Source organism: Drosophila rhopaloa, unplaced genomic scaffold (genome assembly GCF_018152115.1).
Source record: "Drosophila rhopaloa isolate 14029-0021.01 unplaced genomic scaffold, ASM1815211v1 contig_2, whole genome shotgun sequence".
In the NCBI taxonomy this organism is placed as follows: domain Eukaryota; kingdom Metazoa; phylum Arthropoda; class Insecta; order Diptera; family Drosophilidae; genus Drosophila; species Drosophila rhopaloa.
Window position 1 is genome coordinate 18039348 of NW_025335083.1, and position 24929 is coordinate 18064276.

General features: G+C 39.0%; 1 protein-coding gene across 2 annotated transcripts in view; it reads right to left on the minus strand.

The window, feature by feature from the left end:
• Positions 1-24929, minus strand: part of LOC108042519 (protein outspread) — an 87523-nt gene that overhangs the window by 26075 nt on the left and 36519 nt on the right. For both annotated transcript variants that reach the window (XM_044459791.1, XM_044459792.1), the window contains exon 2: positions 12419-12499. In XM_044459791.1, coding sequence (XP_044315726.1) covers positions 12419-12499 — 81 coding nt within the window. The remainder of the gene's footprint in view (positions 1-12418; positions 12500-24929) is intronic.

Sequence of the window (24929 nt, forward strand, 5' to 3'; positions counted from 1 at the left end):
TACATTATTATACCCTTATAGAGGGTAAAGCCATGTTGTCATTTCTCCTGCACAAAAATAAGAGGATGTCCTTTCTCAATATTCTGAATCCCTCATTAAGTTTTCTAATCGAGTTTTCAAAAATGTCTAAGACTATTGCTTCATGTTTGAAAACCACTGAAGATAATAAAACTTTCCTGAATATCAAGTTAGAGGACGAATTTCGCAATTTCTTTTAATTTCTTTAAAGATAATGAACAAATTCGCCTTGGGACAAATACCATTTTATGTAGTTAGCAGCCATTTAAGCAATAAAAAGGGTATTTATGGATTTGGATTCCTTGGCAGGCAGCTTTCCTTTCTTGTTTTGGAGCCGAGAAAATGCGGTTGGCGATTGCCTGGCCGAGTGCTGTTCGCCGTCCTACCTGGGCTGCCTTGTATCTAGGTGCAAGAAATCGAGTCTCAAATTGCGCCAAAGCCGCCAACTGGCCCGCTCCGCTCTTGGCCATTAGTTATTAGAGCTTGGTCAGCGTGTGTGCTGTGGCGAGCCTTTGTATTGGTGTCTTGGAATTTTCAACAAGTTTTGCTAAAATATGATATTACCCAAGCAGGTTGCAGTCGAAAAAAGAAAAAACGAAAAAAAAACGGCAACGGCAGAAATATTTGTATGGATATTTGGAAATGGCGCCCCGTTCCCAGTCCACGATGGGTATGGGTGAACAAACTCCAAAAGTGACTTCGGTTGCAAGAGACCCGAAAAATGCATATATGAAAACATTCGGGGGGATCGTAAGTCAGCTGACCATTGATTGACGTTGATTGTTGGCCTGTTTTGTTTGTCGCGCGTTCAGTGAACTCATTTACAGATTCGGTTTCTTTTCGCCAGTGTGACAAGGCATTAAATGTCAGCTAGAGTATCCCCAATTTTGTGTCAGCCAATCTGACAGCTCGCTGTGATTTGTGACCATGGAAGAGACACTTGTGAAGGAAGATGGGTTGAATAGAAGATAGAGTCATAGAGATATGCATGCACGTGTGGTCATTCGGCCAGGCATTTCGCACGATAATGAAGCTTATGCAAAGTGCCGAAGGTTGAAGGTCTTTGCTCAGCTTCATTTGTTGTCGAGATTTTCGCATTTGATTTATGAAAATTGCAAATGTTTTTCTTTTGTGCAAACAATGTGGGCAGGCCACTGACAGAGTTAGGAATTTTAAGTGGTTCCAGTTTACTCGCTGTACTAGCAAATTTGGAACTAGTTGTAAATTGACAAAGTCGTAAAGTCTTGTTGCCAGATTAAAAACAGTATGCAAATATTTCTGTTCAGCCAGCCTTTAATAAAACTCTGTACTAGTTTCTGAGTTTAACGAGTAGTAATAAATGGTTCAAATATGTTGTTGTAAAAAAGTAAAATAACATACCAAAATGAGTACAGGAAAATTAAAAAAAAATACCCTTTCTAAACTTGTTTTTTATATATGTGGATGTGAAAGTAGTGTTGTAAAATATATGGATTTTGGTACCCAAATTTGACTTAGGATATGTGATATTGATGTTTGTAAAGCTTCCAGGACTAATTAAGAAAAATTTCAAAAAACACTATTTAATTTCAACACATGCTTGTCAATAAAAAGATTTCAATAATATTTTTTGCCTCATCTGTTGAATTAACCCACTTCCGATGACTTTATCTTAGTCAACTAAAACAGCTTGTGTCTCGTCCAAAGTTTGCGCAAAAACCTCCCACAGTTCAGACAGTAATATGCCATAATAAATTGATGCAAATGAACTTTTGACTAACGAAGGTCAATTGTCTTTTGTCAGTGTTTCTATGTTGTTTATTGTGGTGTGTTGTCATAGCCACAGTAGAAATAAATGGATGGATTGGATGAGGTTCCCCGAACCACAGATAAACTTGGGCTAATTATGAACCTCTGACCCCCCTGCCAACCCCCCGGGTGTACGAAAAGAAACTAATTGAATCGGCCTGAGCAACGAAAAAATATATAACCAAAACAAAAAACAGAAAAAATCGAAGAAAAATGCCATAATGGGTTCACTAATTGCTTCAATTAGACATCGACTGAGGCTCTCAAAGGCAGCAGCAACAGGTGTGCAAAACGACCGACAAAGTTGTGCAATATCTATGAAGCTCAATTGCAGTCGGTCTCTCGGTTGGGGCCAAGTATACTTGGATCTCTCTATTGTTTTCGAAAGTTCACGATATTTCTGTTGTTTCGCTTTTGCGGTCACACCTTTGTGGATTTTTCAATTAAACGATCAACTGACCTTGATACTTCGCTTCGCAATTCAGTTTATGCTTACACGGTTCAATCACTGTATCTCGTCTTATTCTGTATTTGATCTTCACTTACCTGAAAGAAAATAAAACATTTGAAAAGATTCATTAGTGAGTTATTAGATGCAAGAACACGGACTTAAGGAGAACAAACACACTTCCTTATTGCCTACGGCGAGATGCCTAATCTGGCCAGCCATTTAAAGCCCAAGAAACCTTCGCATACACTTAGAAAAAATATCAATTATAATTTGAATAATTAATTACTTTTAACTAGTAAGCTTAAGACTATGAATTAATTTTAAAAGCTATGAATTAATTTTTTTTTCTATCCTTAACGAAAAAAAACAAAAGATATTTCTTCATAAAATGTTTTTTGGCTTGAAGGTTTTTTTAAGCTATCATTTAAATATACAATTCACGATTAAAGTCTCGCATATTCAATAAAAATCGAGTATTTAATACATAATACATTTTTTAACAGTGCCATTAACTCCTTGATGCTTAAGAGATCCCAGCAAAGAGCTGGCTGGCATAATGAATTGTCAATCATTATGCAATCTTCGAGTGAAAAATGATGCAGCAGGTTTCCCTGCTCTCGCTGGGATATCTTTTAGCCGGAGAATGCGTGGGCCGCCAACATTTAGACAGACTCCGAGACAGACAGTCGGACAGGCAGACAGACAGACAATCTTGTGATGTGCAACATGGTCTTAGATCTTTTGCCGTGGCATGTGGCGCTAGAGTAAAAGGCTTCAGAGAGAAAGAGGCTTGAACTCGAGCCCGAATCTCGACTTGTAGTCGGCCCCATCATGTATAACACGGACAGCTCGGCGCGTTCCTTACCCTTTTCGGTTCGCTTTTTGGCGTTTATTATGTGGCGTTCTCGTTTGCATTCGGAAATACGCATACATGTGGCAGCTCCCAAAGACTGGGCCCTTTTAGGAGACAAGACAAGTTGCGCGATGATGGATGCCACAAGCTGGGCTCATAAATTGAGCTTGTTTCAGCCGAGCAACAGAAGATGGACAGATGTGCGGGGGCGTCTATTGGTTAGCCTTGTCAACACACCCAGTCTGAATGGCTATTGGGAAATGCCTTTGTGATCTGTGTTCGATTGCAATGCTTACGAAAGAGTTTGAGATGATTGAAAAATGGTAGGAAACTGACTTGGAAATACGATTTGGGTTTATCTCAATGGACGAAAAATTAAATCGATGGAAGAGTTAGGAAACTTTAGCATGAGTTAATTATATATTTTATATAATTCTTAAAATGTTTTTTCTTTACAAATTGATTACTAACAAGAAGAAGTACCATTTCATAAAACTTTGTATTCGTAAAATAATTGTTTTGCTTCTATAACAGAAACAAAATTAGATAATATGAATTTTAGTTTTGGTTTAAGTGTACAACGATAAAATTCTATTTAAGTTTTAGCCGCTTTTTTAATGATATATTTCCTGAATTAAGTGTAATAAAAAACCATAACTGGCATATAAAAAAACAAACAATTTAAAAACGTTTTTTTTTTGCCAAAATTAATGGCTTGAGTATTTATGATTAGTATTTGAACCAGTTTTATTCTGCAACTTTAATTGACAATTAAAAGTTGTCCTAATAACCCATGAGACTTAATGCTTACCACATACTCCATAACGAACTGAAAACTAATCAGTGTCAATAATGATCAAATGCGATTGCCAAAGCACCGCAGGAAGTCAATTATTGATTTAGTCATTACCAAACAGCTGGGAGCTCTCAATTTCAATATTCGTAAATTGATTATTTCATTGTTGCTGTGAACGGTGCAGTTTTGTTGTTCTCAGGTGAATGCAACTTCCTTTGGGGCGACAAAAGAGCACTTGCTGTGGTCATAAAAGTTAATAGAGTCGACTATTAACTTGTCAGTGGGCCCCACAGCAGTTGGCCATTTTGCAAGAGAGGCGACCATTGCGAAATATCTACATACATATGTATACATATAGTCGGTGGGGCAGGGAGAATCCAGAGTTGGCAAGTCGTCAAGTCACCAAGTCGTCAATCATTTTCATTTCGTTAAACGTGTCAAATGACGGTCGCGAGCGGAAATCGTTCACTAGTAGTTATTTTCTTTTATGGGGGAATGGGCTAACCGCCGGCGACTGGGAGAGCGGCAATTGGCTTATTAAATGCGCCTTAATGCGATACGTGTTAAGCGGGCAGTAAGCAGCAGCATAAAAACAACAAGGAACAACAACAAAAAAAAAGAGAAAAACGATTGCAACATCGCTGACACGCCCACAAAACTGCAGCTGCAGGAGGCGTTTTTTCGTAATTAGTGCGAACGAGACACTCTCCAAACAGAGCTGGAAAAACAATACCACCGACAGTGGTAACACAAAAAAGGTAATTACGCGGAAATCAAACATCTAACGTCTCCCTGGTGATTTTGCAAAAGTCGTTACCGTTATGATGAAAACTTTAGTGCGACCATTTCCACCGCCCCCCAGTTTTTCCACCCCGCCTATATCCCCGTCTCTTTTTGTTTGGCTGTACAATATTGCACATGGGCCAGATGACAAAAACAAACTGCTGCAGCGGATGAAAAACAAAACAAATGCCGACAGAAACGATATACGAACTTGCATAAAGCAGCAGCCAGCAAATGAAAAAAGTTAAATAATACCTTGCAGGGGAGGGGAGGAGATGTGAAGGGGCTCAGAAAGATGAGTAGACATCTCATAAGCTTTCAAGTGTGTGAGTTTCGAATGGGCAACACGCTGGAGTGTGTCAAAATCAAAGGTCTACACTATACCGGAAGTATAACGTGACAAAAGGTTGAAAAAACATAAAACAGAATTCTTAAAGTAATAATCAATGTATTAATTAGTCAATAACGCGAGTTCTTAACGCATTTTTAAGAAATCGACCACAATATTGCAAAAGCACAAAAAATAATGGGGCTTAAACAATTCTTTGATATGATAATATGTTTTGAACTTTACTGAAGGTAAGAAAATGCATTTATAAATTAAAGATAAACTATTTCGATTTCAAAAGGATTTAAAACCGATTACTGAACTAACCAAGGCTCAGTTTTGGGCAGTTTAAAAAAGTTGTATTTTATCGATAAAGGATTTTTACGAAGTGAATTCAAACACTCAACAAAGTGCTTTACATTAGCCTTATTGTTTGACCAACCAAATTTACTGTATATATTCCGATTATATTCCTGCGATTTCATGCTATTTCATAAGTCCAGTAAGTCCCACATTCTCCATCCAGGGTATCCAACAGGCAGAAATAAAAGCCAACATTTTATTAAGGCTGGCCCGCTAGGCTTGATGAGCACAATAAAACCACACCACAGTTAGAAATATAGCCTCCGACCGTCTGACAGTTCGTCAATGCAACCACACATAGGCTGCAGCACCACTGCACCACAATAAACCCCCAGACCCCCCCACCCACCACCCATCGCACATAGCGGCTCCATTCAACGACAATGACGGCGTGGAAATCCAATACGCGATCTCTCGAAGTCAACGTCATCTCCGTTAGACGCTCAGTCTACGTAAGTCTCGCCTTGTCTCAGCCCGCTGTTTTATGTAATGGCTAGAAGCAAAAAGCGAGGAAAAATCACTGAAGGCGAAGGAGACTGAGGCAGGCCATAATCCATTGACATAGCACTCCAAGTAATACTGATTGAAGCAAGATTGAAGTTCGCACACTCTTTCCACTCCTAAGAACTGAATTTAATTTATTACTATTTTCAATGTCATAGGAAAGTAGATATAGATTTGATTCGCATTAAGGATATTTATCAAACTAGCATACAATTCAATAAATTATTATTAAATAATTCAAAGATAAGCTGACAGAAAGACAAAGCTTTAAAATCTTTTTAAAATATTTTTTACTAAGTTACCTTTTTCTAAGAGTCCCAACAATTTTTAAGTGTAACAGAATATATATTAGTTTTAGAAAAACAATACAAAAACTTTTCAAAAATGTAATCGTGAAAACTGATTTAAAAACAATTTTTGTTAATTAAAATCAAGACCCAATGTTAATTGAGATTTGATAAGTGACATATAGTCATGATATATAATGTATTTTATTTTTGCTAGTATAGGGTATCGAAAATCCATACATTGTTGATTCGTTGTCATTTTGAAATATGACTTTAAACAATGTGCACAAGTAATTCTCTTCTTGTCTCGCTTTTTTTCTGAGATGAGTTTTGTTTTGCCCTTTTTCGCCATTGAATTCTTGTGGCGTTGGTGGCGACAGCCTGAGCATTAACCGTTAACAATTGTGGGCCCTGAAAGACCAGGGCAATCAATTAACACACCTTTCGGGTGGGTGGAAAAGGGCGGAGGTGCACTCCGAGCACCCACGTCGAGAACTCCATCCACTTCGTTTTACTCCAGCGTTGACAGTTGCAAATGCATCAGTCGGTCGCGCGAGTCGTGGGCTAATTTGCGGTTTCAGCTTGCAGCCCAACTAATTAACATATAAATTTAGAGGTGTTGCACTTTGTATTTATTTATGAATGAAACTGACAGAGACAAAGAGATGGCTGGTCGTGGAGGTGGAAGAGGAGGATGGCAAGTGGGAGAGTTTCCAGTGCACTGAGAAAAATAAGTGTCTATAAATTGGTGTATTATATGTCAATGATCCAAGGAGGTAATTTGGGATATACCATTAAATGAATACTCTCAGTTTGGTTAATAAAAACCAATTAATGAGTCTTATAATTGCCAAAAAAACAAACCGTCTGAAAAATTGTCAAAAAGGGCAAATATTTGGTTTACATTATTGGTTTTTCTTTTTTCTAGGTTTGCTCAAAATTGTTTTCTGTCAGTGTGCAAATCTGTAATATGCATCTCGTATTCTTATGCAAGCCAAGGTCGACTTCAGTTCCGTTCACAGAGCTGCAGCATCGACAAGCCAACCAACCGATTGCAGTTTATGGAAAAGAGTTTAGCCAGCCAAGATTTATTGGCATGTTATTCTAATTGCTATTTATTGGCGGTGGGAGAGCAGCAGCTCAGCTGCCTTGCTGTCTGACAGTCAGTCATTCAGTTAGTCATTCCATTCAATCGTTCATGCGGCCATTCTCAAGTTGGCAGGCCGTCAAGTGTGCAAATTAGTTTGTTTGGTTTGGTTTTTATGCATGTGCTTAACCCACTTGTCCGGAGTGTGCTCAGAATTGATCACCACAAAAATAACTGCATATTTGCTAAATATTTGCTTTATGTCAATGCAAGTATTGTTTAAGGTTTGCAGGGAGTTTGGTTATTCAATTTTGTTTTTTATTTTTGAACATATGTTTTCTGAATTTATTGAATCGAGTATTTTAAATAAACATTTTTGAGAGCGTATTTCACTGTTAATTTTGTATCATTAATATGCAATTAGCACCTTTGAAAACGTATTCGTTAGGCAAGATTGAGGGATTAATTTTTCTTTAAAGTCCATTTGCAACACACAATTAACAAGCACATAAATTTGAACAACTTCTTGGGGCTTACAGCATCGTGATCGATTCGTTTCAGAGGTGATAGATCGATATTTTTCCCCGCACAGACCGTATAATCATTAGTTCTGGATTACAGATCTACCACCTATGCATCCGCATCACCCACAGTCTCACCGGCAATTCATTTCCACTTCCATCCCATTTAAATCGGTACGCCTACAGCGAACTCAATCGATAGTCTCCATTCCTATCATCCGTTAATTGCAACTAATGAATTTGCTTACGTGTAGACACTTTTCAGTTAATATTCTAATTTGTTCTCCTCACCTCCCTCGCCGTTTGTAATTAGTTTCGAGAGGAAATTACAAACGACTACGCATACTGTGGGCGTACGGCGAAAAAAGAAAAACGAAATCAAATGGTTTCAAGTCTCTATCGAGCTCTAGAAAAATGGAAAGAGAACGGGGCCGGATCGTAAAATGTTGGATGCTTATTTTTATAGCGGATTCTCTCGGCTATCAAAAGACCATAAACCGAGTCTGGGTCTAAGCCTGACCGCAAATCGCAGCTATTACCGCTAGAGAAACCAAATTAATATGCAGCATTTCGTGTAATTCGCCCACCAAGCCAAAACACTTCCTTAATAAAGCCCAGGGAGACCGACCGCCGGGCCAGCTAATGCGTGCATAATTTTTAATAAACATTTTTCAAGATCCCCAGCTGCAGCTGCGGCGGACTGCCCGTGGAGGCAGGCCGAAAACGCTTCCTGGTTTAATTAATAAAGCCACAGACTGGAGAGTGCGGCAGAAGGCTCTCCCGGCTCTGCAGGTCGACTTGTCCTGGCCAACTTGTCAATCAACAACATTTCTGAAACGGTGGCGGTCAGCCATGACCATGATGATTGTGATTATCAATTTCATTATCAGGCCCCGGCTCGAGATCAACCCGAGGCAAACACTTCCGTTTTAGAAGGGGGGTACTTCGTTTCAGGAGCAGGTCCATTGCACCCAAGGCTCGCCAAAGTGCCCAACTCAATGCCTCCTCACGCAAAAGTCGTCATTATGAAAATATTTCCCCGCAACCAGCATCTCCGGCAAAAAGCTTATCGGCTGCTGCTCAGCCAGCGCTTATGTTGCCCACGTGTCCGTCCGTCTTTTCCGTCCGTCCGTCGTCACCGGAGCAGGTTTTTCCTTTCTGGAAATTATGCACTTTGTATGCAGAAAAGTTGGCGAGGCGATAAAAATCTGCATAATTCCAAGCCGCAAGTTTATTGCCATTTCCTAGCGTTCGGAGCAAGGGAGAAAGATGCTCGGCGTGGCGAGAGTAAGACAGCTGGAAAAGGAGTTTCCCCCCCATTTGGCTGGACCCTTTCATAATCGTAATCAATATTAAGTTATATGATAAATTATCGGATACCAAATTGCAGCATTTAACTTGTCAAAGGAAATTATCGGAAATTATGCTAAAAAGGGTTTCAGCGGCAGTGGCGGTGAAATTACTTTCGGAACTCCGGACGCTTAACTTAACTGTCGATTTGTCTTAAGGGTTATGAGACTGATCGAGGGTATTGGGCCGATCTCAGATCCGAGATGAAGTATAAAAAAACCAGTAAATTGATTTGTATAAAAATCGAATGGGCTCAAAAGAAGAAGATTTAATGACAGTAGTTAGTTTTATGTCGACGGTTCTTTTTTACATAAAGTCATTATGAATGATACTAATTAATTAAACTGTTTTAATTATCCTTTTTAAATCTTATTACGAATGATACTATTAAATTATACTATCTTATAAGATTTAATTTTCTCTGTTTAATAACAATTCGTTCTTTTTTACTGCCTTACTATAAGTAACAATTTAAGACTGATGAATGGTGTCGTGTGATGTATTCGTAAGATTTTTAAATTATAAGCGTAAGAAAACAGTAAGCAAAACAGCTTTCTCCTGAGAAAATTATTATTTTGTCTCTCACCACCCACAAAGACCACAAACAGCATGGAAATCTAATCGAAAAACCATAGACAACAAAACACCTTTGGGGCCTCCCAATCAAGTTCAGGTGCATAGCCGGCAGACCCAAACAAAAAGCTATCCTAATAATGTTCAAACAAAAAAGTGCCAATGCAAAGAGTCGAGACAATAAGAAATTGGTTGCACCTGCAGCGGTTGCGGGGTTGCAAGACTGGGGAAGTTGTATCTTGGTATCTTGGCCAGAGCACAGAACACAGAGCACGTAATTGCCCCACTGGGGGTACATAATGGCGGCAGGAAAGGGAGCAGGCATTATTGCAGCGGCGGCAGTAGAGGTTCTTTGTGGGTAACCCAGAGCCCAGAGCTCAGGATTTGCTGAAGGCCAGGAAAGGGGCACCACTTGATGACTGCTCAACTCAGATAAAGAACTGATGGGCGATGGAGATATTTCCCCGAGAAGCCGGGAAAGTTAAGCAACCTGATACATGGACTTAAGTGAAATGGAAATTGAGTGTGGAATTACCATAGGGAGAGCAACTTAGTAAGGACAATTAAGCTACTTCCTATGATTTAGTGATTGCTTTTTAAGTAATTGTTTTACTGTAAGATTAAATTTAATCATTGGAACATCAATTTATACTTTGTGAATTAATAAAGAATACATTTCACAACCAAAAAGAAGTCTTCGTTGATAATATGAATAATATAAATACTATAATATAATACAACCCATTTAAATACTTAACAAAACTTAATATGCACATTTTCTTGATTAATTCAATTATTTTTGCACATTCGCCAAAAGAAAGTCAGCAGTAAACACTGGCTAGTTGCTCAAATTTATTTCCTTCCCATTCCCGCTCCAGCACCACAATTAGCCCCGCCCTCGATTCAAGACACTTGACGATTGCCTTCCCCGCTCGTTGGATCTGAGTGCTTTTCCAGCACAAAACAGCTCACAACATCCGGTTAGTGGCTGCGACTGCTTCTGCACAAATGTTAATTAAATACCTGTCCATCTATTAAAAAACATACGTAAATTTATGTTGTTAACAAGGAAGTGCGCTTTGCGCATGCGCACACTTTTATTATTATCATCAGCATCGCTGTCGTTGCCGGAGTTTGTCGGAGTTGGCCGTCGCTCAGCACAAATCAGAGGCAGTGTGGCCACCATTTGGCCATTTCTACCTGTCCGCCCGATCCCTCCCCGTTCCCCCTTTCAACAGCCCACCTGCCCCTGCCCCACATCCAAATACTCGCTGTAACTGTTTGCAGCCATTTGCATATGTCGCCGAACGTTTGCGTTGCGGTTTTAACGATGCGCTGCTGTCGCCACGTCGCTACGTCATTCGCTAATTGGTCGAGATACAAATCGCCACGAGAGAGTGAAGTGACGACGTCGAGGCCTCCAGTCCAAAACCAAAGCCAAGTCCAAGTACCAAGTCCAGCTCCCCAGGAAGAGGATGAGGATGAGGATGTGGAAGAGGCGTTGCCGGTATTGGTCATCAGCTGTTGAAAGTGCGGGTGCTGCTGGAAGTACATGCACTGCAACAAAGATCTTTCGTTTTCCCATTGACAGAATGGATTATTTATAGCTCATTCTGACTTTAATGGCGTTTAGATAATCATTTCAAGTAAGATCTATAGGTATGGTAAATAGCTTCTTAGATATAACTACCTTAATCCTGAATGGGCACTTCCAGGAAACGAATTAATGACCACCTTAACCTCCAAGCTTCTATTTATTCTTATATCATACTTTATTTATATTTAAGAAAAGGTTTTAAATTGTACATAAAATTCTCCATTAAATAAAAAACGACTATTTAAAGTTGTTAAAATTGTGGTGCTTATAACTTTACATATTTATATTTTCTGAACAATATAACTTACTCAATTAGTTATAACCGATTGCTGGATTAATGTAGAAAGATTTTTTGAAGTGTATCGACTGCCAAACTGTCATCATTACCTTCCTCTTTCCGTTCCCCCGTGTCACCTTTCCCCTCGCCATCAAACATCGGCACTTTCTTTGCCAACCGTCCAAAAACAAATCGGTGGCTGTGCGTCGCCTCTGTCCCGCCAGATGCTGTCAAATATTTGCTCAAGTGTTTCTGCTTTTCACACCACTCCGCCAAAGCCACCGAGTCTCCACCCATGACCACCCCACCCCATCCCAACCCACCACTCCCCCGCGGGTGGACAAGGCTGGCAATTTGCTTTATGGGATTTACTTGTAGTGGGGATAGGCGGTTTGGCATTTTTGGGAAAGTGGACATCGGAAATTTGGTTAGCCTTAATGCATTCAAGGTGTGATTTTTTCATTTCGTGTGCCCCCAAATGAACTGGTTCGCCAAGTGTGGAACTCTTGGGATGGGGATCTCTCTAAACAGTCAGTTTGTTTGAGAGCTGTGAAGATGAGGTGCTAAACTTGCAGCGGTCATTAAGTTCACCTTGTATTAGATATGGATTTGGACTGTTATTCTAAAACTAGTTACAATTGGTTTTACCAAAACCAAATGAACACCTGCGATCATGAAATTATTTTTGATTGGCGAAATTGGCAAACAGCATATTGACAAAGTCTGACTGAACTTATTCATAAAATATTTCTTTTGTGTAAACTTAAAAATTAATTTAGAGTGCTTTAAAGTATCGATAAATATCAGCTCATTCTAGAAAATGAATTATCAATAGAACTCACCTTTGTTCTGTACAATGGATTGCTGAAGTCCCAGTCCGGCGCCACAAATAGATATCCGCATTTGGAGACCTTTCGCGATGCCTATGAAATGTTGAAAGAGAAGAAAAGTTATGTTAATATTTATTATGAATAAAAGTGTCGCATAAGCCTAATAAACACATTTCAATGCCGATTGGTTACGGAATATAAATTACATAATTTTGGCTGGAAAGTCTAGTGAATTATGAAAATATTTTCTAGCTATTTGTTAACGAATAATCAATAAATAACCAAAACTATTTAATCCTAATTAGCAAAACAAATTTATTCACAAATATCATTGGCGAAAAACAATCGAAAAAGTGAACAAAGTTATCATATCTCGCTTATCTTTGAACCGAAGAAAAAAACAAATTTAAATGTATTTTTAATTAAAAAACTGCCAAATTTTCTTAGCCCCCTTTTGTGTTTGGCTTTAACGCTGTCTGCTTATCGGCAATTTGTTTTGTGTGTGTGTGGCGCACGTGCTACGTTAACAATACCGCAACCAGATATGCGCACATATATATGAAGTTTTTACCCAAACTATTCGTCTAAGCCATGACTAATGTTAATGACGTGCGCCAATTTAACTGTCTGCGTGGTATTTTTGGCTTTTATTTTTTGTGGGGTTAAAGCAAATAAAATAAATTACAAGTAGAAACGACTACACAAACCAGACCACTTGGCCGCCACACATTGGTGGGGGTGGGGGTGGGTGGGGCTCAGGGGGTCTTGGCCTTTGCACACCTCTGGTCTAGAGCAGGCGAACAATAAGCGACAATTGGGCCGCATTTAAAGTGGATTTCGGTCGTTAGTCGCGCCCGCCACTAAGCTGCTGTCGGTCTCTTGTTTTGGATTGTTTTGGTCTGGTTTGGGTGGGTGTACATATATTTCTTTTCGATTTGACAAAGCTGCAAATGAGAGTGCCAAGTGGGGGATACCACAGTGCTCCCTGCAATTGAACCCAACTGAACTGGCATTTAATTTGAGGCAGCTCCCGCGGTGGCCTAAGGTCGTCAATCAGCCTCTAATTAACGAAAGTGAGACTATTTTAAATTGGAGCAAATATCTATATATGAAGAGGTGAAGTTAATCACTTTCATGGAATACCTAAGTATTACTTATCAGTAATATAAAAAGGATAGTTTAAGCAAGAGGTAAAATATAAAAAATAGAAAAATGTTGGAACATAAACGCATTTTATTTCAAAATAATAAAGAAATAATTTCCATTGCGTAATGCATTAAATTGCAAGTATTAAAATATTAACAAAAAACTACACAATTAGAATTTGATCAATTCTACATGAAAATAGGTCATCACTATATTGTACAAGATTTAATTATTTACTTAGTTTTACTTAAAGAAAATAAAAGCTAAGCATTAAATTCTCGGAAAATCAATTTAAAACGATCTTGTAATATTTATCTTATCGAAAAGCCAAACTGCCAAACTTCCTCAATTTCAAACGGACCACCAATTAAGTCGCCTTTTGCTAGTGACCAAACAACCTCAAAAAGTGCCTGGGATCCCGAGTTTTGACTCGATCCCGACCGACCCCGATCATGTCTTGTAAGCTGACACCATAAAATGTTAACAAAACAATAAAATAACAAAAACGAAAACCAAAGCCCAAAAACGAAATGTGTAATACGGTAGTTCCCGGCCACTCACTCGCCTCTGAAACTATCCAACAACTTAACAAAGTTGGCCGAAAAAAAGAAAAAAGAAAACCTCCCACTCCTCTTCCACGGAGGTCTAATCGAGCTACTCTATATACATTTTTTCGTTTGGGGTCTCCGGCTGTCTGGTTTGCAATTACGCTGGCTAATTTTATTTATCTGGTTTGTGATTTTCTTATATTTTTTTTTTTGGTAGCATTTTATGATATTCTCTGTGGTTGCTGCTGTTGTTGTCGGTGGTGGGTCGCTTAAATGCTCCATTAACATTGATTTATGTGAAAAGTCGCACGTTTGTATTCAAATAGCTGGCGGAGAGAGAATGAGTGAGAGACTTGTAACAGTTGCAACAGTAGCTGCAATTGCAATTGCAGTTGCAGTTGCAGTTTGCAGCTGCTGTCAGGCTTTCATCAGGTTAAGTCAGTCGACACGTTTTCCACATAAATTTCAATGGGTCCGAGAAGTTAAGTGACAGAAATAGGTTCAGGTTTAGTGGGTAGCACCTTCTAACGACCCGTTTGCGATCGGGGGCTCACACGATCACCAAATTGCGATCTACTTTTGTCACATTACGGCCACCGCTAAACTGTGCGACGTGTGGGGACTCCACTTCGATGGCGAAGAGGGGTTCCACAGTACCGTTGGCTACTACTACTCGTAATACCCGACCACGTACCCCAGTCCCGACTCCACTGGCACTGGCACTGCCAGACATTCAAACATAAATTATCAATGCCAGCCTGGTCGCTGTTTTGGTTGCTTGCAAAATTAACAAAAAAAAAAACCTTATACGAAAACTACAGGCGCAAAAATAGAAAAAATTCGTGACTAAATGAGTCACAATTGTCTTCCAAATTGTGCGAACTGTTTTTCATTTTTGTTGTCCCCCAGAAGAATTGATCAAATTGAAAGGAAATGACTCTGCTTCTATTGATATTAATATACCCTCAGTAAACAGTTTTCTAATAACTGCTTTGTAAATAGTAGCTGTGGGAAAAAATATATTTCCCATAAGGTCAATCATGCAGGAAGATCGAGATTATAAGTTCACCTTTACACAGTGTTGGATGCCAATTACCTTAAGCAAATTAAAATCTTAAAAGAAGATTTCAAGCTTAGAAATGTTAAAGAAAATACAAATTATAATGTAATGAAACAAACTTAAATTTTGTTTGTATCAGAAAGATACTTTTTGTGTAAATTTACATATTTATTTCTTACTTATTTGTTAGGTCACCTGTTTATTAACACTTTGTTTTTCTGAAATGACTTTAAAAGTTTCATTATTCAGGAGCCAATTTCGGAGCCTTAGCCCAACCCAAATTCTGTTTTTAGGGTATTTCAAATCAAATCCAAGCCACATTCTGAATATTTATGCATCGCGCATGTCGCTGCTGACACACAAATGGGAGATTTTCAAGAAAAACTGGGCGAACTACGGGGAGTACGGGGTCTTTTGGGACTGCGCGTGCAGAATTTTGAATGAGCCGCTGGGAGGATGGGCGTAGCAACGCCCCCAGGCGCTGGCTAATGAAGCAAAGTGCGCCGTGCAAATGTGGACCAACCCAGACAAAAGCCTAACTGATTGATCGCGCCGAGTGAGTAACTCAGCTACAAATACACATGCTAATGACAAATCAAAAGGTTGTGACTGAAATTGGGAACTGAGTATGTATCTTGCCTTGGGGCAATGCTAGGTTTTTAGGTAAAATTTTCTCAAATAAATGTAATCGAAAACCATTTCCGATCAAATTAGTTTGTAAACAAACTAAAATTAAGCCTCTTTTAAAATCGATTAGAACTGTTATTGGAACAACTTTAGTAACAAAATAAATTATAGATTCGCAATGGCTGAGTCTTAAACCATCTATACATTTAATTAAATGAATACGATAGTTCTTATTATATAGCTAATAAATAAACCATATCTGTACAAAATGTCAAGTGAGATGGACGAGTGTTTAAAATCAAAAAACACTCCAAAACGAAAATCAACAACAAGAAATTCCAGTGAATAAAGTTTACATCAAATGTTAAATGAAAAGGATGTGTATCTAACTTAAAACCAAGAATAATTTGTATCTTCAAGACGAAAAACAACATGAAATTGCAAACCTTAGCTACTTTTGAACAAATCACATACAGACAACACTCGATATGAAGTCATGCAAACACAATTATGTATGACAGACACAGGTAACGATTGGGGGAATCTTAGCTCATACTTATCCGCCATATATATGCAGTCTTATACTTACTGGTTCTGCCAGACTCGACGAGGAACGCTATTGCGCAAGCGTGCAAGATTCGAATAGAGAATGCATTCGGTTAGTTAGTGAATTAAATAGTTATAGGCAAAGTCATAGAAAGAGAGGGGGGTGAAGAACGAAATGACTCAATTAGCGGCGGGGAAGATGTCTCTGATGGGCTGCCAGCGATGAGGCTGATGCATTTTGACATTTAGCCACATTCGAGATGACATTCAAGACGCTCGAGATGATGATGATGCCGAGCCCCAACTTACCCCAGCTGCAGCAGCAGCAGCCAAATGAATTTAAATTGCATGAGACCGACTTGTTTTCGATTTAATTTGATAAGAATCCCGGGGCGAGACGGGTCGTCGTCGCATACTTATGACTGTGAAATGTCAAATCAAAAGTCACGTTTTTCACTCACTGCCGCGCGCTGATTTATTGGCAGCGGCCGGGGCTATTAACTGAACCGTACCGCTGGCCATAAATCGGCTCGGATCGCCGAGCTCCACTTGCGGAGTTGTGGAAAATTTCACTTTTGCTGCCGCTGCGGCTAATAAGCCAAAAACCGATTGACAAATAAACAATTTGTGGCATCCCCTCCACATATCACGTATGTGCGCACACTTGCAGCTATCTATATATACCGTGTTTAGTTAGTGAGCCGCACGCACACGTGGATCATGTCCACCAAATCCAAGTCCAAGTCAAAGTCAAGTCAAGTCCCAAACAAACCAGCTTCGAGTTGGAGTGGAAAGTTGTTTGCAGCTTCAATCTCTTGAATCTCTCGTCGAATCTCTTGGGCTTTTAACTCAATTTCAGCCTGCTTTAGCTGCGACTTCAGCGCTAGCTTTGTTTGTTTATTTATTTTTGTTTATTTATACATGTGTATTTTCAGTCTTGCCAATGCAGTTGTTGTTTCGCTTCGAGTTTCTAAGTTGCGGCTTAATAGGCAAGCAGCGGCAACAACAACTTCTATCGGCCCAACATCCTCAACCGCAGCGACAACAACCCCAACAACAACAACAACCGACTAAATCATCATTAGCCACCACATCCATCCAGTTGGTAGAGAGATGGAGATGGCAACAGGTTTTCGACCGTCCGCTTGCTATAAACATCTTTTGCTTTTCTGATCACTAATTTTTGCAAAAGTTATCAAATGGTTTTTCCTAATTTTATATCCCATTCAATAAAGTAATTAAAGTCAAGTATAATAGTTGAAACATGCGGACAACATGAGCTGTTCATCAATAAAAGTTACAAGATTAATGTTCTTGAGTTATACGTTTTATAATTTGTTTGTATTTATTCGTTCAATTTTGATGCGACTTTTTAAAGATTGTGGAATTTTAATGAACATACGGGGAATTTAATTCACTTCCGCAGAAGTCTAACCAATATGCTAATTTGAATTCCCTTGAAAATAAAGTGGTGACAAAAATAAATTAAATGCAAAAACCGCTGGATAATCCCCGAAGCCTAAGATTTCCCCTATATAAAACGAATTCTTCAGAAAGCGAAATCATTACGGCATTTTCGGAATTTCATGTGCATAATGCTTTTGTATGGGACATGAAAATTACAGGCCATTAATTCTTATAATTGAACCATCAAATTGTAAAGTGGATGAAGTCCAGCGAAGTCTGCGCCTTTGTCATACAGTCCTACCTTCAGTAAGTGGGCCAACGATCGAGAAAAACAAGATTGAGTGAGACAATTGGAATTACTTGGCTGGCCATCAATGAATGAAAACCATTTTTACCAGCAACATTGTTTTTTCCGGTTATAAATCGTATCAATCAATCGATGGGGAGGTTTCGGAGGAGCATAATTAATGTGTGAGAACAACTTTCTTCGCTGACCATGAATCGAAGCGCCTCAGTGGTTCGGAATCCGACTCCGGATAATAAAAATGAAAGTGGCCCTCGATTTGTTGGCCAAAAGGGCCGTCGCCGATCTTAGGCGCGATTAAGCCAATGACGGCTAATCTCTGCTCATTCATAAGTATAAGTATATGCCTTACCCACCACGCATGGAGACGTCTCCGACATGAAATATGATTAATAAGTTTCGCACGCTTATTAAGTCCCCCGATCAAAAGGAAAAGATATAAAGCTGAGAGAAGAAAGTGGTTTGCGATCGGCCGACACACAGGTTGATTGACTTAAAGAAGGTAGGGACAAGGGTTAATGCCATGAGCATTTTTAAATACGTCTTTGTGTGTAAGCTTTACTAGTGTAATAACATTTTTAAAAAGAGCCTGGTAATTTTAAAAATTTTGTAATTATTTTCTCTATTAAAAAATAGTATTTACTATCGTATTAGCTCAAATTTACTGATCATATTCCCAAACCTCATCTTTAAAATGATTTAACTTATGAATCTTAGGCGCAGATCTTTATTTATAAATGGTTTTTAGATTTTATTTAATTTGAAAAAAGTTTCCCTACCCTAAGACCATATTTAACTAATAAGAGTTACGGTACCAAATGCCAAATCAACTTTGACAACTTATTCAAGGGTATGGAAAATCGAAAGTACAAAAGAAATCGAAAGCGAAACTGCGCAACACAAACGAAACTTAAACAGAAACAGAGAGACGAACATCAAGTGCAACAAACCGATGAACCGTCGGGCAGAGAGGGGGCAGCTCCCCGGGGGAAAGGGGTCGCAGTGGCGTGGAGTGCTAAGGGGGGTCGAGGGGCGCTAGTGGCAAGTGCATGGCACGGCATGGCATGAAAATATGGTGTGCTATGGCACTGGGTAGCAAGTGTGACTGACCAGCAGCTGAGAGGCAACTGCAGTTGGAAATGAAAGCGAATGTCGTCGTTGTAGCGGTTGTATGTTTGGTGCACTCAAAAAAATAAATTTCAATTTATATGAAAACAAAATATTTCTAAAGGAACTACCAAAAAACGCCTGTGAAGATTATAAAAGACTGGGGAAAAACAAATTGTTCATTTTCCAAAACTTTTTAAACAACCATAAGCGGCTTTCCTTTTGAAAATATTATACAAAATTATTTAATAGATTAACTAAAAAATCGGTTGAAACAGTTTTACTTAAGGAAGAAACTTTTAAGTACCCATATATTTTTTTTAACGCCATTTTTAGAAGACTTTATATAAGAATTTCTGCGTCTCTAGATTTTTTTAAATTTGTGATTCCTTTCCACCTAAGTTTTTCCGTACTTCGATATAATTTTTCCGCGGTGTATCCGCTTGATCATCGCCTGCGGTGCGCGGTCGCGCTTCAAGCTCCATTTACGAAAAAAAAGCGGATCGAAGCGAGGGCCAAAGAGATACAGCCATCGAATGGTGGGGCCATCGGGGGGGCAGACAGTGTGTCTGTTTGTTTGTCCGCTTGTCGGCCAAACCGATCCGATCCGGAACCGCTGGCAGCGATCGAATCCGATTCGAGGCGAGTCAACGTATCCCAACATCCGACCAGTTCTGCATTGCATGCCAAGAATTTCGCCTGCATCGCCCAGCAACTCGTAGAGTGGGAAAGTTTCGGGCCGCAGCTTTGTTGCTGTCCCATCGGCGGCATCAGAGTTATTAACATAACATAATATTGACTTGGATGGGCCGTGCCCATTGTGTAATATTTAAGAAAAACAAAAAAAACGTATTGGAAATTTCAGTTTCTTCCACCTCTCTTTCTTTTCCCCAGTTTCACTTTCGTTGGCCGCTGTGGGAAGTGCATTTTGAGCCTCATGCTGAGTGGGAATGGAATCGAATCATATGAGATCACCTGCATGGGTGACATCGTTTAGGCCCGGTAATTAGTCACCATTATATGACGTGGAGAAAGGGAGAGCTTGAGAAAAAAAAGTTAATTTAAGAAAACTTAAGGCTAAGAAAAGTATTGCTTATGGCTTTCATGAAAACATATAGGCGGTTATTTAATTAAATAAAATCTTTAATATAATTTGTAATTTATCGTTCGTCACTAGAACCAACTTTTCTGGACAATATTTCGTTTTTTAAGCCAAACAATAAGATAAGATATATTTTGTACAATTCTAAATTGGATCCAGCATTTATACAATTAAACATAATTAACCCTAAAAACCCCCTTTTATACAAACAAAAATATAAATCTAGGCAACAAATCTTTGTAATCAATCCAATTGCGATTTCCGTAGTTTTTTACATTATTGCTACCTCAATAAAAACTCCAACCGCAAAATCAAATTACAAACCCATAAGGCAGCAATTAAAGCCAAGACTACAATTGCTCAAAAAGAAACCACCGCCAGACCAAACTAATTAAAACTCCCCGCGGGTAACTCATAAAAGCCAAGCCAAGCCAGTAAATAAATAAAATTAAAATCTAGTCATCCAGACGGTGGCCACACACAAAGGCGGAAAATGCAATCCTTTTTATTTTGTGGTGCTGTTGTCTGAGAAATTACAATAGAAAAACTGTCAGAAATTGATTTCCAAATGGGAAAACAACGCACGGGCAGCCGCACAACAAAAATTACAAAACAATAGTTTAAAGCCAACATTTCACTTTCAATGGACGGGGGCAGAGGTGAAGAAGGGCGAGGAGGCTTTTATTGGTAGCTTCATCATCTTTCGCATCTGGAGAGACTTCTGCGTGGATGTGAATGTGGATGTGGATGCTGCTTTGGTTGCCTCTTCATTTGAAAGCTCGGCATTTGAAATCGACGTCCGATGGTGGAAAATCGTGCACATGAATTTCAGTAAGTAAAAGTAAAAATCACCTTCAACGTTTTTGGCTTCTTGTGCGCCGCATATGTTTGCATTTGATTGTGTTTCTTTTTTGTTGTACGAGTACGATTTTTTATTTTATTTTTATTGCCGCACATGAGTTTGCAAGTTGCCGGGACTCAACTCAACTAGACTCCGTTCCGACTTTTGGGCGATAGACATCGCACATACACTCGATCGCACAGGTCGTGTCTGGCGACTTCATGTTGGCAATACGACAGAGGGACGAACGGACGGGCAGACGGGTAGACGGTATTACAATTCATTTAGAAATGCATTTAAAAATACATAAAATACTCTGACTGTGGCAGCGGCATCGGCGGGGAGTGGGCAGCGGCAAATGAAAATGAAAGCGAAAAGAATGTGACAATGAAATGGAAAGTTTTCGCCAAGTATTTTCAGTGTAATCATTGCCATAGTATGCATCATATGTGCAGAAAACTGGTAAGACTTGCTCCTGAAAGTCTTTGTGTTTCCAGTTTATTTCAAAAAGGCTTCATTTTGCTGGCTTTACACTAACTATATAAAAAAAATTTTCTAAATGGGTAAACAAATTAGGAACGCATAAAAAATACAATACCCGAAAATTGCATGGGATTAAACAAAAGGAAAAAATATTTTTTTAATTATTATTTCAGAAATAGGTTAAAAGCTTGCCTGGTTTGATCGTCCTAAATCCATTTATATTTCAAATTTTTCATTCAAAATTTTGGTAATAATAGTGGCCGTATAAAAATGTAAACATAAAAAAGAACAACCTAAGGCTGTCTGTTTTGAAATATTAAATACCAAGTTAGTTAAAGACCCAAAGCTATTTAATCTCACACCAACTCGCCGGTAACAGATTTCTTAACTTTTCAAAATATATGCTATTACAAGCAATTGCAGTGTGGCCAGCTTATTTAGTTATGCACAGGACAATCAAGATTTCCCCCATAACTTGCCGCTGGTTACATTACCAATCAACAGCAATCATCGTTATTTATGAGAGTTGCACAACGATGATCTGTAAGAAAAAACGGAAAACAGCCAAAACCCAAAATAAAGGGGGACCAGGACCACCTGGATTGATTGTCTTTAGGTATCCGAAATTAATCATCTGTCTGATTTTAAGGAAAGGACGCGATGAAGGGCACACAGAAAAAGAGGGGGTCTGACAGATGACCAACAGCAAATGATTCGTTGTCGTGCCCTTGTGTGTCAAATTCATCATTAAATGTCAACGCTTCGGGGGACCTCATGCGAAACTCTCGCCAAACTAAAAAACCAAACCGATCCAAGATCGAACTGTGTGGGGGAAAATCGGAGAAGGTGCAGCCAAAAAGGTTAACAACTCGATGCCAATTGAGTAACTTAACAAGGAGAGCCACAGGGCGCTTTAGCGGACCAAAACAAAGGCGGAAAACTTGACAGGGCTAGGAAAAATAGTAAGAGCTCGTTTCTCGGTTACCCTGCAATAACCAAATAAAATGAGAAATGATGGCGCCTCTTAATTCATAAACAACAAATAATTAAAGGCACAAAAGGTAAAATTTTATTAGTAAATTATTTTTATATTATTTGTTGTATTTCAATTAAAATCCCTTTAATAACTTGATTGAACCATAAAAAATAGTTAGACAGTAAGGTTCGGAAATAGTTTATAGACCATAAAGGCCTAAATGAAAATTATAAAATTCAAATATTAACCACACATAGAAAAAAATTAAAAGTAGGTCTTTATGAAAATGGAGTTCCCTGATTTTTTGGGTATTATATGTAATTTGGTTCACCTGCAATCCATTAAGCCCTCGACCGTTCCCTTAACCTTGACAACAATATTCCGCTTCCTTGAGCTGTAGATATACACCTATAAATATACATATGTATATAACACAGACCCATAACAAGGCGTCTTGCAACGCGAGAAAACTTGCAGCAGGAGAAAAAAACGAAATAATTGCGCGACTGCATAAATTTTCGCAGGCCAAAAGACGGCCAGACAGACCGACTCACAGCTACTTTCGTTTTTAATTTAAAAAAAAAATAACAAAACGAAAAAAAAGAAGTACGGTACTGAAGGAGGAAAAGCGCTTTGCGGTTGTGGGTATGTGTATGCAAGAGATCGTTGATCGTTGATCGCCGTCAAATGGCAACGAACCTTCGACAGACCGCAGTCAAGTTTTGCCTTTGCACATAAATTTTGTTTGGCCATCGATGGCGAGGAAGTCGAGGAAAGCCGGGAAAAACTGAGGAAATCTGGTGAAAAAGGGGGGAAAAAGGGGCAGTGGAAGCCTAGGGTACGTACTGCCGATGAAGATCGATGATTGTCATCGTCAGGGGCTGCTTTGCCGCTTGTTGCCGCTGCTGCTGTTGACACTAAGTGAAAGTGAACTTGATGGGGCCACGTCATGATCGCCGTCATTCATGATCGAGTCCGTTTGATCTTGGGTTTCCTTTCGGGCCGCAGCTCTGCATTTTCCCCCGATCGTCCAATTAGAAATGTTTGACATTTAACATTGTTCCGGGATACGCAAAATGTGGCACCACCAATCGCAATAGCAATCGCAATTCACAACTGGGCGGCTTAGATGAAAACCCATGCTTTTTGCAATTTGAATGGAATTTTCGCTGCATTTACCACATGTGTGTGTGGCTATGTCCATTGCCAGCAATTTGCGTTCGATTTTGGTCAAGAAAAAAAGGTGAAAAGTGAAATATGACAAGGAGTGATGGTGAGGGGGCTACTCTTATCTGCAGCTGCAATTCAATTTCTGGTTATTTCCAACCCTCCTTTTTCCGCCAAATTGATGTTGTATTTTACAATTTGGTTTCTTTTTCAGTTTTCGGCCAGTTTTGATTGCACTTGGGCAGATTAGATAAGCAAATGTTAAGTTATGCGATCGTAAACTAAAGCTGCGGGTTTTCCTTTTCCCTCTTACATGGTTATAAAAAACACAGTAAAATAAAGCAAAGACGTTTGATCAGTTTACAGGGAAAGCTCTCTGGAAAAATGGTACAGCCTAAATAAGCCATTAGTAAAATATGTTTTAGGCTAGACTTCAGCAGGAGTCATAAAGGGCAACACTTATTTATTTGTATTTTTATTAGACATTTGTACAAAACGGGGGTCGAATTTTTTTCGATTATTTTTAACAATAGCAAACGGTTAGGAAAGTAGCGAATAATAATATAAAACTATTTTACTATCTCTACATTTATAGATTTCGCAATTAGGCTGACAAAATGCTTTCTTATTTCTTTGTATTTAATTACTTTAAAGGTTTTTATTAAGTCTTGTCGAAAGTACATGACGAAAAATCTTAATGTGAAATATTCTCATAGGAAATTTTTGATAAGCACCCATCAAATGACCTCCAACTTATTTTTAGTGACTGCCACAACGTTTTTTAAACCCTTTCCAAATACCTCTTTTATCTTAAATTTGTAATTATCTACAAGCTTACGTATGTTTTTTCTATTTTGACCGACATAGATTAGCATTGTGAATGGCTCTATCGCTTGGGTGTACTGGTTGTGTGTGCTTACCTGCAATGAGATAAAGAAAATGGTAGAAAAATTAGTTCGGTTAGTTCGGTTATGATAAATACTATGGTTTGTGCGGGACACAGCCAACGACCATTGAGTGGTGCATTGAAGGAAAAACTGGCACAAATGACTTTATACGAGGCAGTAATTCAACAAAACAATGCACACACACAAGCCAAAAAGGTTAGGTTAACTTATATGGTTTTGGGGCCGATCCGGACCCCGTCAGTGTTGTTGTAATTACAAAATTGGTTCGGCAAGCGGTAGAGAGAGTTTCCCGATACCCCCC